The 16,694-nt window shown below is 41.5% G+C and overlaps 1 protein-coding gene across 1 annotated transcript in view; it reads left to right on the forward strand.

Moving 5' to 3' along the window:
• The window catches only part of LOC112465249, a 67,779-nt gene that overhangs the window by 46,439 nt on the left and 4,646 nt on the right, over positions 1-16,694 (forward strand). Inside the window, exons 2-7 of the mRNA XM_025032729.1 lie at positions 4,762-6,243; positions 6,330-6,428; positions 6,573-7,391; positions 10,055-10,326; positions 15,970-16,120; positions 16,408-16,614. Of these exons, the coding sequence (XP_024888497.1) occupies positions 4,762-6,243; positions 6,330-6,428; positions 6,573-7,391; positions 10,055-10,326; positions 15,970-16,120; positions 16,408-16,614 (3,030 nt within the window). The remainder of the gene's footprint in view (positions 1-4,761; positions 6,244-6,329; positions 6,429-6,572; positions 7,392-10,054; positions 10,327-15,969; positions 16,121-16,407; positions 16,615-16,694) is intronic.

Genomic DNA, 16,694 nt, shown 5'->3' on the forward strand with positions numbered 1-16,694 from the left:
CTTTCGTACATTGTATTGTGTCGCGACCTCGCATAAAGATCCGTTGTCGTGACGTTCTCGTCCTGGAGTAGCTGCACGCCTCTAACGAGAAACGTTTAAAAGGAGCGGCACGTTTAAGGAGGAACAATGGCGAAAACGTGTGTGGGTGAATGTCGCGGAAAATGCGGAGGCCGTGCCCGAGAACAGCCTTCAAGCCAAAGGAGAGAATTGATCTGTCGAAACAGTCAATAACCCGTTATTGACCGATAACATTATACATATGTATAGACAGAGAAAGAGAGAAATTACTTCATGAAGCATTCAGAACAATAGGACAAGTAATTAACAAATTACTTAATTGAATCTTGTGCAAGAAATCTTATATGAAAGAAAGAAGCAAAGTCCTCATTTATTGCAAACTTTAATTTTTTACTTCGAATTTAAAACTAACTACTTACTTTAAAACTAAAATTATAAAGTTTATTTTACCGTATATGAAATAAAGATTGAAGATTCTGTTATTTATTCTGCTATTCAATCTCTAATTCGGAGACTGATTTAGATAAGGAATTCGCTCTGAGCTCTTTCGTACATTAATCATGAATTGTTCTACGTAGAATTCATCACAATTAAGATGTCAGTTGATTCTTTATTTATAAGTCGTTGTGAAAATTGCAGGCTCTGTGTTTGATTGTTATTGAAATGATTTATAGACTGTATCACAACCTTCTTGTGCGACGAGAGGTACTTGAAGGTAATTCACGTCGAGTCCTTGACTCGTCGAATAAAGCAATCGAACTTGTTTGAATACGATTGCCACGTCGTGATTCGAATACGGGTAACGAAGTCCGAATAAATATATTTGCCGGACATTTAATTGCATATAGAACTCTTTAAAATATGAATATTTACCTACGAGGCTTCAATCGAAAGATATTTCGGCTTCTTGAATGAGTGCGCGAAGGTGAGTTCGCTTGAAGATGTCGGTGGGGCAAACGATGTCCTGTTCTGAGGTACGATACCGTCTGTCGAGCTCGGCGTGAATCATCCGTTCATGGACAAAGGCGGGATCCGTTTCCTTGCTTGGGACGCATTATGCTTCCAGTAACATGTTGCAACATCACACTGCTTAAACGTTACACGGAGGTGACCATACAAATAAATCGATTGTGCAAGTAATGAGTAGAAACATTCTTTGCATATCATTAATGGATACTCGGCAATTAGCTGAAATTCTACAAGCACAGAATCATAAATGAGAAAGTTGCAATTCTAAATTAAGATAAAAGTGACGAGTTCTTCGTACGAGGCTTTCACTGACCGTTCTGCAATTTCTTCCCCAAAGCCGTACGTGATAATGTTATACACAGATCTCATTACAAATTCTTAGCTTGTAAAACCGTCTGAGATGTGTTAAAAATTGAGTACCGTATCCGCTCTTCGAATCTTTAACGATTATCATTCGACGGAGAAATATCTTGAGAAAGACTTTGACACAAAAGCCCCGTTTTCTCTCGCACTTTCCTGCCGCCTTGCCGCTTGACTAATCAGACGCGTCACGCATAGTACCCTGCGTCGAGACGGTAGCGCGTATCACGCATAACCGGCATCGGCATCTTCGGCATCGTGCGGTGCAAATTGTACGAAGATAAAATAACGGGCATGAAACGTGTGCCCGCTACACGGGAGGTTTCCACTTTCTTTCCCAGCAATGGACATAGCACTGCGCGAGACAGCGCCTACTTGTACTCAGCAACATATCCCATAAAAATTTAATAATTTCAACTGTGAATTTAGGAAAATTATTTTGACCTAATTATTTAACTTTCAGTTAATTATATAATCTATATAATAACTAATTATGTCTATATATAGATTTCGAGTTTTACCTGAAACATCTAATTGTAGGTACTATATATCTCGATACTTGACACCATGGCACGATTATTTATCATAATTCTAGTACGTTTCCTAAGTATATCTTAATAGTCTTACATTATTTATTACACATCACTCATTGTCAGTAGATACCATGTTATTATATACTACTATGGTGAGGTTTATTTGGTCGTTATTGACACCGATTGATGATATCTTATTTAGAAATCTTATCCTATAACGGATATAGTAATTATGTAGACTAGAGATATAGGCGCGCGCGTAGCGAGATATATTACCCGATTTTCTCCAGATCGACTTACTAGAGAGAAAAGTAACAGTGAAGCTTTTCCCGGATAATGCGATTATAAACTAATTATCCATGCCGACGCACATCCGTCTCGGTACTCACTTTCGTATCTCGCTTTCGACCGTACTGGTACGCGTATATAGGTATCTTTTACGAGGGAAAATGCGCGTTTCAGTCATCAACACTAGCTATGGAGATCGAATTTGCACAATGCATCCGATTCACGCGCGTGCATCTCGATCTGACGCGCGACGCAGTCACCGGCCGGCCACATTCTCCTTCGTCGGGTGTACAACCGGTGAAAGTGCGTACCGATAATTGGGAAGAAGAAGATTACACCGCTCCGTTAGATACGTCGGCCTAAATCCGGATTATTCAGCGAGGAGAAGCGCGCGAACCTTTATGACCGACGCTATATTTGATTGTCGGCCGGTCGGTCGTTTTGTGATCTGCGGCGATCGGTCGCGCACGGTGCGAATTTCTCATTATCACCGGCGGGATATACGTGCCAGTGAAAGTAGGAACGACATTGCATGACGTTGCACGCCTCGTTAGCATAATCGATAATTATCGCTCCCAGAAATATCCTGGTACACTTTCGGCGCGGACGAGTCGCGGTGTCCGTCCGGAAGCAGTTCCTTCGTGTACCGCGAGAGAAACGAACGGATATTAGGCCCCAATAACCCGATTCTTATTGCCGGAAATGCATCAGGAAGCGATAATCACGGTATATGGAAGGCTCTAAAAGCCCAAGTACCGTTTTATAATACAACAGACGTATCTGATTACCCGCTTATGCGTTCGCTTATGCGAACGCCAGGGATCTTTGTAATGTATGCGAATTATCCGAATCTTCACGCTTCAAAAATTCGCAGTAATCTGCTAATCTTAGCCATAAAGTGTTTCTCCAAAGGATAATTAAGGTTTGTTGCGCACGACAATAGAACTGCAGGCAATTCAAAACGTAGATTCGATCCTTCGCAAAATGGAAAAAATGACTTCACGCGTAACAACCCTATAACACCAATACAATCAACGGCATGCGTAATTAAATTTTTTCAAATTATTTCTTGCGAATATAAGTTCAGTTTATTTTTTCGACTATTCTCGCACGAATCAAAGAATTTTTATTATTTGAAAAAATATATGGGAATCCTAAAAATAAAATTTGCCGATTATAATCGCGTACAGATTCGAATTTTTTAAAACGCGCTTGTAAAAAATAAATGCCATTAATATAAAATTTTGAATCATGAATAACTAAATAATAACATAAAAAATGCGCTATTCAACAGATTACTCATGAGAATATTTAATCATGTTAGATGATATTTTATCATATACGCTTATGATAATAAAAATTCTACTGTGACATATACGGTAAGGCATAAAACTCGCTAGGCAGATAACGTGTGAAGTATATTGAGTTAATAAATACTCGGTATCGCGTAATACATCACAAATGTTCGTAAACTCCCAATATTGATTTCGATTGATTCTTCAATTAATTTTGAGAGATTCTTCGATTGCCTTGGAATCAATTTAACGCGGTGTATTCTACTTAAATGACATTCATTTTATGAAAAGTACATCGTGAAAGCTTTTGGAGTACCTATTTGCCACGAGTGTGAGATATCGGACAACATACCTCGAATAATGGAAGGACGTCTCTCGCGGGAACAAGATAGAAACTGCACTTTCCAATGCGATAAATTACGCCGATTATCGGCGTAATTTGTGCTGTCACGGTTCGTTCGCGTGCGGGTGTGTCCGAAAAGAACGACACGACGGCGGCGAGATTGACGGTGTACCGATAGAAGACGTGCCAGACTTCGCGAATTACTAACACGTTCGGATAACAGTTAGCGCGCCTCACTTAGGATTAGCGAGTATGTTATTTTCGCGCAGGAAAGTGGACGGTTTCACTGTCACGCATAGGGCTTCATTTCGAGACTTGTAGTACTAGAAAACGATCAGATGGTGAGAAAGTGTCGTTTCATCGTCGATTTCAGTGATAAAAAGAAAGTTTGGCACTTGCGATTGAATTAATTGTCTTAGTAAACTCATAAATAAATTAGAAATTTTTGCAGTTTCTATTAACATATTTTCTATTTATCATTTAATACTGCGAGAATCAATTTTGTAAAATAAACATCTGTTAGGGATAATTTTCAAATTTTAGAATGACAGAGAAAGAAAGTATGTTTCTTTTTACATAATAAACAAACGAAGAAATGATAATTTATTCGAGTTTAAATTACTACGATAAAAAGGAAATTTTAATACAAAACTTGCAGATATTATTACAATACGTAATACATTTTTGATTATATATATGCCCTGTATTTTTTTTACATATTGCACATATATACATATGTTACGTACATTCTCATATAAATATATGTATTCTAATACTGTGTGCAGATTTTTTAAGTGTTCTCTATTACTGATGATTGATTCTTTCTGTGTACAACATATTATAGACGTTATTATAGCCACAAATTATAAATTGTAAAGTAGGGTTTTATATGTGTTTGTACATTCTATCAAGCTATAACAGATTGCGAGATCAATTTTTTCTTGGTTTGTTGTAGCAGTGCGGCAGCGGTAGCAGCGGCGGCGGCGGTTCGACGGAGGGTGTCGTGGTGAACGTCGGTGCCAGTAACGGCGTCGGCAGCGGCGGCAGCGGCGGCAGCGGCGTCGGCGTCGGTGGCATGGACTGCATGCCCCTGCGCCCCGGTCCGTTCCACTACCTCATCAGCGAGCAAGCCAAGTCCCTGGTGGCCCTGCAGGAATTGCAGAATGAGGTCGGCGCCCTGCTCGAGTTCCGGGACCTCGTCATCGAGACGTTCCCAAACCTCCGGCACAAGATGGCCGCGACGGCGTCCGCGGGTGCGTCCGTGATGTCGTCCACCTGTACCCAGAGCTCGCACATCCCGCTGCCGCTGTCGAGCCCGTCCTCGCGAAGGATCAGCGAATGGGAGCCTGGCAAGATAAGGCGGCGAGTGACGCGCGAAAGTAGCGGCGGCGGCGGCAGCGGTGGAAGCGGCAGCGGGGGTGGAGGTGAATCCTCATCCTCGTCGCTGCCTAGAAGCCGCAGCAACTCCCACAGCGGCGGCACCAAGAACAACTGTAGCGCGACGGTCCAGGACTCCGGTTTCAGTACGGAGACCTCGTCGAAGGACAGCGCCTCGACGGCGATCGCGCCGCGAGCGAGCAGCCCCCGGCCGAATGCGTTGGACGAGGCGGAGGATGAGCTCTGGAACCTGCTGGACGTGATCCACCGGAAGGGAATCCGGCTGCGAGAGGAGGTCGAGTGCCTTCAGGGTCGCCTGGAGAGCGTGGCGACGGAGGAGCTGGTGTCGACGGACGTGCTCGAGGCTGTGAGAAAAATCACCGGCCTTGGCAATGCCGACAGGACGATCGACCGCAACGTTGTTGACGATGGGAGCGTCGATCGGCAGCAGCAGGACAGTAGGGACCCGCAAGTGATAGCTCTCAGGCGGGAAAAGGAACAGCTCCTGGACAAAGTGGCCGAGCTCGAAGCGGAAACGATATCGAGTCGCGCTCGAGCTCAAGAACTGCAGACGGAATTGGCCGCTTTGTCGGCGCTCAAGACTGGTCTGGAGGATCGGTTGCGGGCTGGACTGACCGAGAACGCCTCGGAGATTTTGGCACCGGGCGTTCAAAGACTGCAACCTATCGCGCCGGTGATTTCTTCGCCGAAGAATGCCAGTGTTACTAGTATCAAAAGCAAGACCTCGGCGTTTGCGTCAGTCACCGGTAGTCCTGGAAACAAGGCTCACAAGAGCCGCTTTCGCACGAGGACGATCGAGAAGAATGTATTGTTGGACGTTGTCGGGCGCAATGACGAGATGCGCAATGTCGACATTGATGTTGAGGCGAACGTGAATGAAAGGCGAGCTAGGCTGGGAGCGCTCGATTCCATCCTAGTCTCGCCCACCCGGGTGACTCACGTGAAAGATGTAGACTCAAAGAAGATTGCGGCCATTCTTCGCGAGCATTCGCCCCTCGAGCTTCAGCGGCACCTAATTACTACTACCGTCCATAATCAGGTAAGATTGGTGATTTCTATTCTAATGCATCTATTTATGTGAGAAGAATAAACTTGTTAATCTCTCGATAATTTTATTATTTGCAGGTCCTACAAAAAAGGTTAGATGAAGTGAAAAAGAGCACAGAAACTCTCTCGGAGCGACTAGACAAAGCGCGCGAGGAGAACGACGACTTACGTTTCCAGGTGAGTTGCAATTATAAAAGTCGCTGCATAGCAACTTTAGAAAGAGTCTCAAAGAAGGTCATTGTTAAATGCGTTACATTCTCTCTCTAAAAAGACTATACCAATCGTTATAGCATAATATAAAATGATCTGCATCTCTTTCAGTTGGAGGAACGAAACATTGAACTGGAAGGCACGCGGGCGCGAGTGCGCGTGTTGGAGCGTCTTCAACAACGACCGCCGACGGAAGCCGATCCCGAGGCGGATCTGGAACAACCCAGGTGCGAGCAGAGCGGTCTCGAGCCCGGCAGCAGTACGGAGTCCGCGCGAGACCATCATCCGCCGGTAGAGATCAAACCGTCGCCGCGGCGGCGTCCTAGTCGTATACCTTTACCCGGCAACGTGAGCGGCAAGACATCGACGACGCCTACAGCGAGCGTGACTGCAACCACGCCTGCGCGACCGCCCAGTCACGGCAGGAACGACAGCAGGGAATCGCTTAAGTCGCTAACAAGACCGCCGCGTGATTCTAGTCGCGACAGCCATGGCGGCGGCAAGTCGTTGTCGAAACCGCGCGACTCCAGCCGAGACTCGCTGGGCAATAAAAGTCTGTCCAAGAGCGGTGGTAACGGAAGCAGCAACATTAGCGTCGGCGGCGGCGGTGGCAACAAGGAAACAAACCGGGAGTCGTCCTTGAACAACCGGTCCCTGCCACGTAACAATTCCAGCCGAGACTCCTTAAATAAATCCTCCTCGCTGTCCCGCGCCCGTGACTCGCTGGAGTCCAACAACAATCTTGGCACGTCCTCGCCCATCACGGGAACGGTTAATGCTCCCCCTCGACGGCCGCCCGCTCCCGCACGCCGTTCCCACAGCCTGGCGCGCGTAGCGACGTCCGTCGATGCGTCCGAGAACGGCAAGGTACGACCCATAAAGCAATTCTTTTGGAGCAGCTGGCTGAAGTCACCGTTGTCCAACGGCCCGGTATAGTAGAGAGCTCTCAGCAAGCCTTCTCTCTCTCCCAGGACGACGGGCTGTAGTCGCTCTCTCTTAGGGACAATCACCGCCTTCAACGTCATTCCCTTCGAAGTCCACTCTCTTATCCTTTGCAAAAAGATTAGAAAATTGCTATCCCTTTTTTTCCCGATAGTATCTCGATCCGCACTGACTTTGGTCACGTTAAATTAAGATCGGCTAGACGGACTAAACGGCTACTCGTTCTACCCTTGTCGCTTCCATTTGACACGGTGAATCCTTCTGTACTATCTTGCTAACTGTCTCACTTCTGTACTTCTCGCCTGTAACTAGTACTGTTACTGTCATTACCGTTACGTCACGTCTTTACCGTGCATAATAACCGTAACAGTGACTATTAGCCGGTGATACCGAAAATACGTACATTTATCTGATACAGTCTCCTACAATGATACGGACAAATGTATGCACCGATTTTTATAAGATTGTCATTTTTTCCCATTTTTCCCATAGCATCTTTCTTCACTATGTCCTTGTCCTATTCCCTTCCTTCCCCTCTGTTTCCATCGCGGACTTTGATACGGCGGTAGCAATGATGTACGATCATACAGGAACGGAACTTCCGTTTTCGCTGAGCCACTATCTTTGTCTGATAAACCAATGTTCCTGAAAAAAAAAAGACACATCTCTAACAATACATGCAGAGACTTGAGCGAGCGAATCGACTGACTCTTGTTTTAAAACCACCAATTGTCCGCCCGACCGTCCACCATACCGAAATCAGTCTGATCTGGAGGGCAGGCGAGCGTGCGTTCGAGCCCGTCCCCAACGGCGGTCCAATAAAGAAAGAAAGTGGCCCCTTCTCGCGTGCCGCCGGTTTTTTCTCGTAAGTTATGCTTCTTTTATTATCATTTGCTTCGATGCTTCTTTCCTGGATGTGGTGAGCTGTAGCCTGTCTTTTCAATCCACTCTCATTTCCCCCCTCTGTCCACACCGGTAGAGTATACACAATGGTTTGAACGCTCTCACTTGGATTTTGGCATGCGCACGTACCCGTAGTCAAAAGCTCCCCAGATTGCGAATATGAGTAAGAACGCTTATATCTGCAAATATATTACATGAGAGTTTTTTGAGCTTTCGGAATGGATAACGTAGTTTTAATATACGCTAATGTTTTATCTGAATTATATAGAACTAATAGACATTAATTGTATATTAGTTTGTTACTGTAAATTCAAACTTTTAAGATTATTTTAATTTCCATTTCGTGAACGAAATTATTTTTCTCTTTCAAGGGAGACTGCTAACTCTACACGTATACAATTTAGACTAGTAACAGAAATTAACACATTCTTAGTTGTTTAATTTCAAATATTTTGAAAGCAGATTTCAACGATCTATGGTAGTATTAGAAAATACAGTAAAATAAGTAGACAGTCTCTTATTACAAAATTGCTTTACAATGGGTTTACACGGTTATTCGCAACATTGAATTTTGCCGCTTTTTCTTCTCTTTTGCGATTTATTTACGAGAACCCGTTAATTCGTGCATGCACAGCCGATCATGGAATATTTGATCAAAGTCTATGCATTCATCGCGATAAGCGCGAGCTACCATTGTCGAAGTTTTTGTTGAAGTACGACCGACCGCTGGATAAAATTAGAAGTATCCTAGCCACGTTTAGATTTCACATTTCTTTTGTCTATAAAGACGCACACCATACACGCTCGATTCGTCGCATACCCATTTACCTCGACACTGTCGTACATTTCGCCAGTACATGTTTTCAAACATCTCTCACGAAATAGAAAGAGAGAAAGAGGAGAAATCATTTATTTAGCACGTATTTTTTTTACCATCATTAGCAATCCACGTTAGCGAGTTTTTCTCCCTACTCTTTCAAATGTATGTTGTATGTTAAATTGGTTTGCTCTTTTCGTTTGCTGAGATTTGATTTTATTTGCTAGCGTTGCTTATATGCGGAACATAAAAAAAAGCCCGAGAGAGTCGTCATAATCGCGATTTACCACAGTCATATTTGCGACCAGCGATTTTGAGGGAAAATGAATCGATCAAAATGAAGCGACGCTTACCTGCTTGGCCTTGCGGTTCATTGTCCATCTTATATCCAGCAACATCGCGCGAAACGATGTTACATTTTACAATATATTCCATTCGCTGATAAAATTCACGAGACGCTCTCTTTACTTTAATTACTACGATTTTTACGTTTACATTTCTTATGATTGAATTCAAATCATTACGTAGTAAGTTCGCTTCGTATGAGAATTTTACTTTACGCCCGTACATATCATATTATATAAATACGAGGGATGGCAGATCTTGATACCTCAGCTTTAAAACAGCCAGTAGTACTAGTATTTTCACAGATTGTTACCGTCATACCGTCCTTACATTTAGCACGTAATTTTGTCTATCGTCAACTTTCACGCTGCAAAATTTAACTTATAAATCGGCTGTTCTAAATTCTTGGGTATTAATATAAAGTTAATCTCTTTGTCACGCATCTCTTCAAGATGCATCTCCAAGATGATGCATCTCTAAAGCGATGCTGTAGTCTCGGCAGGAGAATCTTCTCGCTTGTAATAGAACAGCAGCAGGGCGCATTTTATTTGTTCAACTTGACTAACACGCGTTTTGCGTTTTCCAGAACTGCACCGAACCACCGAGTTCCTGGTGTTCGACCAACAGCAGTTTTCGTCACAGCGACTCGTCCCTCTATCCGGATTCCCTGAATCAAGAGACGTCGTCCGTCACCGGTTCCACACGGGTAGAATTCATAATCGGCTCGCCTACCAGGCGCTTCCGCACGAGTTCCGCCTGGCCTCATCGCTACTTCGACAGCATCGACTCGGCGGCTACGGTGCCGGAGAGCCTGCTAACCGACGAGTTTCCTCTGCGACGCGGCGAGGCCCTGGCCGAGTGCGACTCGCTCGAATGCCATCCGATTTCGAGCGAGGATTAAAATGCGCCGATCGTCGACGTTAACGCGAAGCTAGTAAAATGGCGAGTCGCGTAGAGTGAATTACTTGCTCTTGCTTCTTTCCATTATTTCACACCGTACCACTGGTTCTGCTTTACGCGGCCTTATCCGCATCGTATCGTCGATGCGTACACGAATGTATAAATAACAGAATTCTAGACATGTGAAACATATTCGTTTAGAAGATACGATGCGCTGGAGGAGTGACACTCGCGTTCTCAATGACCCTTATTCTGTGCCTTTTTAATATCGACTGTTTTTTCGTTTTTATTTGTTTGAGAATCGCATCTTGTGGCGATTCTAAACGGACAGAAATCTAACGATTCTAAACTGAAATGTAACAATACCATTTCCCCACAGGACTTACTGTGTACTTCCCTCGAGTTGCATTTGAAGAGCATTTCATACACCTTTATAACATGACGGAGATTTTTTAGCAATCAATTTTGCTATCTAATCAAGAATAAAAATGATGTATTGACTTTCATCACGACGAACGTACATTGATTTATAATTTGTATAATTGATGTAACTGATGATAGTAATTGTCAAAAAAATGCTAAAGTTATTACTTTTATTAACGATATAAAGATGGAAATATGGTCAAATTTCAAATTTATATAGATATATCATTTAAGTATGGTCAAATTTCAAATTGATCAATTTATTCAAATATATCAATTTATTTATCAAGTAAAAGAAAGATACACACATACCGAAATATGATAAAAATTATTTTCGAATCTTTTTAGAGAGTTTGTGCAAGAATATACGTTATTCTTGCACAAACTCTCACGTTTTGTCTTTGTTCGGATTTCTCACATGTGTGTAAAACATATACCTAATTTATCAAGAGGTATATGTATAATTCTTATCAATTAAGAAACATTTTTGAATCTTTTATAGAGTCGCATATCAATAAATGCAACAGCAAACGCTTATATTTATTCATTTTGATGTTATTTGATGTTACGTTTGGTATTATTTTTAACATGTAAACGGTATTTGGTTTACGTAACCAACGTCAAGAATGAGTTTGTGTTAATCAAACTTTCGATTACTTGGTCCACGTTCGGTGACAGTACTTCGCAATTCTGTAAATTTTATATCTACACTTTATGTACCGTTATTTTTATTTTATATATTTCTCACGAATATTTGTAATTTTTTAAGCGAAAAGCTTTTGGTCTAACAGATGTGTCGTCAGGTGTGTGATCAGGAAAGATCCGATCGGGTTGTTAGCTCGCAACAGAGGACTAACAGAATCAATATTTCACATTCCACAGTTGCAATTTCGTATTCCATTTAGCATTTCTTCGAATCTATGTTGTGATTAATCGCTTTCTTATTTATTGCGTGTGTTATAATAATGCGGATTTATGTCTGAGTTTAGTCAATGTTTAGTTGATGATACGGAAAAGTATTGTGCTACGATTGTGCGAAATGCGTGACTGTTGAAAAATTTAAAAGACAAAAGGCGGATGCTGAAACTTTCATCGAATATGGAAATATATTGAGTGCTCTCCACTCACACTTTCTCGAAAATAACATATCATGTTTAATTATATTCATGCGCTCGTCCGCTGGACGCAATAACGGGTGTATGTTTGGTATAGATATACATCGAATGCATGAACAACGAACGAACAATGAATGCGAATAGAACGAATAGAATGCGATACGTTGAAAAAGCTTTTTTTTAAACAAATTTTGATTTCGTGTTCGCTGTTCATTCGTTCTTCGGTCGCACAATGTATATTTCAACTGAGGGTGATAAAAGATGAACGGTGTTAACTCTTACTCGTTATAGGAAGGTTGAGGCTCGTCGAATTCGTTAACGATTCACCGGAATCGCGTTCCAATGCGCGTAAAACTCACGATGCCGCGACTCCGGAAAGAGCACTATGTACTACACAGTTCCTCGTTTCAACAACCAATTTTAATTTATAACTAACATTGACGATTGTGAACACTGAATAATAATCACAGACAGAGCCTGTGATCCTAGCTATAAATAACCGTGAAACATGTGATTAACATATAGTTTAAGGTGTAAGCCACAGGACTGACGGACTCTACTTATTATTTTATTAGCGCCTAATGTCTTTATGCGCGGCGAAAACGAACAGGGGAACCGATGCGCATTCGGTGAATTTTGCTCTTTTCCTGATCTTTTTTTCCTTTTTGTACAATGGGGTTCGTGGACGCCAGCGAAAATGCTCAGATATTATTGTTATTCGTACAGCCGGTGGATTTTAGTGCCCGTATCAGCGTGTGCGCTGCCGACTGGAGGCTATTATTTTTATACCTTTAATTAACGAGTAATCGAGAAAGAGCATATATAAATGGGCTGCGAGAGTGCAGCATCCTCCCGATACCGATGGTTATTAAAGCGCTGTCGCTGTATTATACTTTATCTAGTTTAGATATGTCTTATCATCATAGAATTATTAATTATTGTTTTACGAATACACACCGACATATTTGTACATAGATAACGTCGCGATTTATTTAAATAAATTAGCTCTAATGTAAATAAATATTATCTGTAACGAATCTGCGATAATGTGATCCTATTAATAAAATGAAATTACTTGAAGATATCCATTTTCTAGTATGCATTTAATATAGTCCTCGTGTAAATCTGTACGACTTTGGCAGATTACCGCGTGTACTTGTAAAACAACTTGTATTCAACAGCAAAACGTATATCACATTTCGTCATATTATAAGAAATCACTTCGCAATCACATATTATCTCCAATCAACAATTATCTATAATCGTAGAATTAATATTTGGATGATATCGTTAAATCGTTAAAATCTTTCAGTATCATGAGATGATGAAATAAAATAATGATCTTATAGTATAATACCGATTATTTCGGTAATAATGCAAATAATTATTGCACTACTTTTATAAGAAACTAATTTGTTATAAATATGGAAGATTTTATTCTGCTGTTGCATAAGATTCATGACAAAGCTTTCTATTAACTTATCAAGGACATATTGATCGAAGTGAATGCTACTTCCGACAAAGAGAAACTGACGAAGAAACTTTTTTTCCAAGTAAAATGCCATTCTCTCACGTATTTTATTGAATTGCCAACGGAAACTTGAGACAATTTATCTTTTCAGTCGTGTGATTATACGAATAAGTGATGAATAATATACATATTTCCTATCATTTACGTGGTTGAGAATTCCTTGATAAAAGCAAATGCATTCCGATAAATAATTGCGCGGAAAACAAATCGTTTCGCCGTTGTAAGGCTTTTGTTAATTTTCGACTAGCAGCGACTTTACGTTTCTGCAGTATTTGTATGCAATCATATAGGTGAGATAAAAACGTTATAATTATGCATTCAGTTCCAACATCGCAAATACGTGTTTCCTCGACAAGTATTTCAAGTTCACCGCTGATCAAGAAAACATTTTGCAATGTCTATGCGAAAAATTGCTTCTTCGAAACGCAAGGTTGTTATTATGCCCAGTTAAATTTCGTAATAAAACAGTGTGGCGCACTCACACCGTCATGTTAAACGGCCAGCAATTATATACGTCGGTTAACACACAACGGATGTCTCGTATTATTTCGGGAGAACACGTTGTGTGACCGTTGCCGCAAAATTGCAAAAAGAATGCCGACCTTTTACATTTAAACGTCTTTAATCTCAAAAAGTGATTTAATTTCAACTTAATAACTCCGATCAAGAAAAACACTATCATTTTCTTTTAAATATACAAGCTCGAGAGTCTCGGTCTCTTTCTTTCTCTTTTTTTTTCTTTCTTTCAATTTCGCAGAATACAGGCGATTTAAATCGATAATTCGAGACGACTTCGTTACTTCGTACTCCTCGAATGTAAATGTCAATCAAAGTTACGAGGTAATTGTCCGTCCGTCTGGTTTAATCGCATTTTGTAATCGCTGCGCGTTTTTCAAAACCATCGCGTTTTCTTCGACGATCAGGCTGCAGCGCGCGAATGTTCTCCCGCCGGATTAAATGCCACTGCTTGTGTTAAACGGGTTTGCGGAGAGGCATTAATGACACTGAACGTCACGCAAGCGGGTTAATACGTTAATTAGATGGTTTATCGGTTGTCATCATCCGACGGGAGCGTCGAGCGTCGTGCGGAATCTCCGCGAGCGAGAGATCCGGATGCTTCGCGTTATCGAAGCTATCCAGAGATGCCGGCAAACCTTGCGGAGTTCCAGGCAACGCGCGATATGATCGATAAGTAAGACGTCTCGTACTTAAATATTCAAACGAGAATAGACATAGACATTATTGAAATTCAAGTGTACCGCATATCTATAGCCATTGTTTAAATATTCTAATATATGCCCTTCTGGCGTATCTCGACATATGCAGAATGTTTAAACAATGGCCATAGATAGGCGGTATACTTGAATTTCAATAAGGTCCGGGGAGGCTATACCCCCCGTTCCCCTATCTACATTCTTGATCGACGACGACGATAGGTCCTACATCTCAAGGAGACGAAACGCGGAAGATGTCCAAGTCCAAGCTGAACAGCAGATCCGAGAGACCGAGTACGATCCCTTTGCCGATCGCCCATCCGCACCTCTGACCTCGTACGTTTTGTATCTTTACTATCTTTCCCTTGATTGCCCTTGATCATCAGTTAAAAGCTTTCTTAAGCTAGACATATGTGATTTTACACGTTAAACTAATAAGCGGACTAGCAATCTGCAATTAACGTGTAAACATTATACCTAATCTAACCTAACTTAAATCCTTTATAAAATGTCCTGTTAAAATTTAGAGCGATAGAAATATGTCATGCATTATAATTTCTTCTGTACATATTGCATGATTATTTGTGTAAAGTGGATTATAAACTGATATTTGTCGCAATTGACGCATTGAGAAAATGATCGCAGAATAAATTATTAATGATGCAATTTTTTGGTAAATGTATAAGCTGATAAGGTATCAGCTAATTCCGTATTAAATATCTCTTGAGCCATATATATATATATATATATATACTTTCAAATCTTTGGAAAAATGACTTTTAAAATCATACAACTTATTAATTTCCTATCTAGATTGATTAATCAATCGATTGTTTCAAGACAAGAATCAATACTTGAGTTTATGTAAAACTTTTAAAGATCCAAAATGCTAACAGGCTAAGCTGCACTCACGTGACAAAATTATTACAAAAAATTATTATGAGACAATTTTCGAAACGCTTTGTCGCTTAGAGTCATATCGTTCTCTTATTCATGATCTCTATATGTTCTTTTATTACCGAAATTTTTCATCAAGTTAATTAAAATTATTTTAAAGAATTCTATACCAACATTTCAAGAGCATAGTTATTATGTTAATTCGTGTGCCACGATTATAATTAATATTATATGAAATAATCGTCAATTATATTATTTATTATTTATGCGAGAAGCGTTTATCGCAATAAAATTGCGAAATTAATAAGAGTTTACGATTAAATCAACGATTCAATATTATCTTACTTATTATATTGATTACCAAGATATCGGTAACAAACAGGAAGGTTGCACGCACATTATCGTGATAAAACCGTTGCAGAGATTTCGCTGTGTTCATGCATCTGCTGAAGTGCGCGATCGGCACCGGCATCCTCTTCCTGCCGCACGCCTTCAGAAGGACCGGCTACGCGATGTCCATCGTCTGCGGTATCGTCGCCGGCACGCTCTCCATTCACACCGCCATCATCGTCGTACGTGAGAACACGACGAGCGAGAACTTTTTCTCCTCGAGCGTTATCGCTAGCGTTTAAAAAAATCATAACAATTAGCGAGAAACGAACACATAGGCGTCTCTCTTGCTTATCATGCTTGTCCTTGTATACCGCAATGACTTAATTGTTTGCGAATCGGTGCCGCAATCGATGAGATAAGCTACATATTAGACATAGAGTGAAAGGAAAGTCCTGGATCGCGCAAAGCGCATCCGAATGCAGGCAGATTCTTTTTTTCTTTTTTTTTTCTTTTTCTCGGTGTCCAGGTGCAATGCTCCCAGGCGTTATGCAGGCGCAACCGCGTGCCCATGCTGGATTTTGCCGAAACGGCGCAGTTCTCCTTCCAGGCGGGTCCGGAGAGGATTCGAAAGTACGCCAGGCTATTCGGCGTAGTTACCAACGTGATCATTTGCTTCGTGCACTTTCAGGCCGTCGTGATATACATCTTATACGTGGCCACGTCGTTCCAACAGGTACGATGACACGGTATCGCGGCACCACAGTGGAAGTCGGAAGCCGGAAGTCGGAACGATAAATAAAGTCGTGACGTCCG

The sequence above is a fragment of the Temnothorax curvispinosus genome, unplaced genomic scaffold (genome assembly GCF_003070985.1).
Source record: "Temnothorax curvispinosus isolate PA1 unplaced genomic scaffold, ASM307098v1 QBEX01015018.1, whole genome shotgun sequence".
Taxonomy (NCBI): Eukaryota; Metazoa; Arthropoda; class Insecta; order Hymenoptera; family Formicidae; genus Temnothorax; species Temnothorax curvispinosus.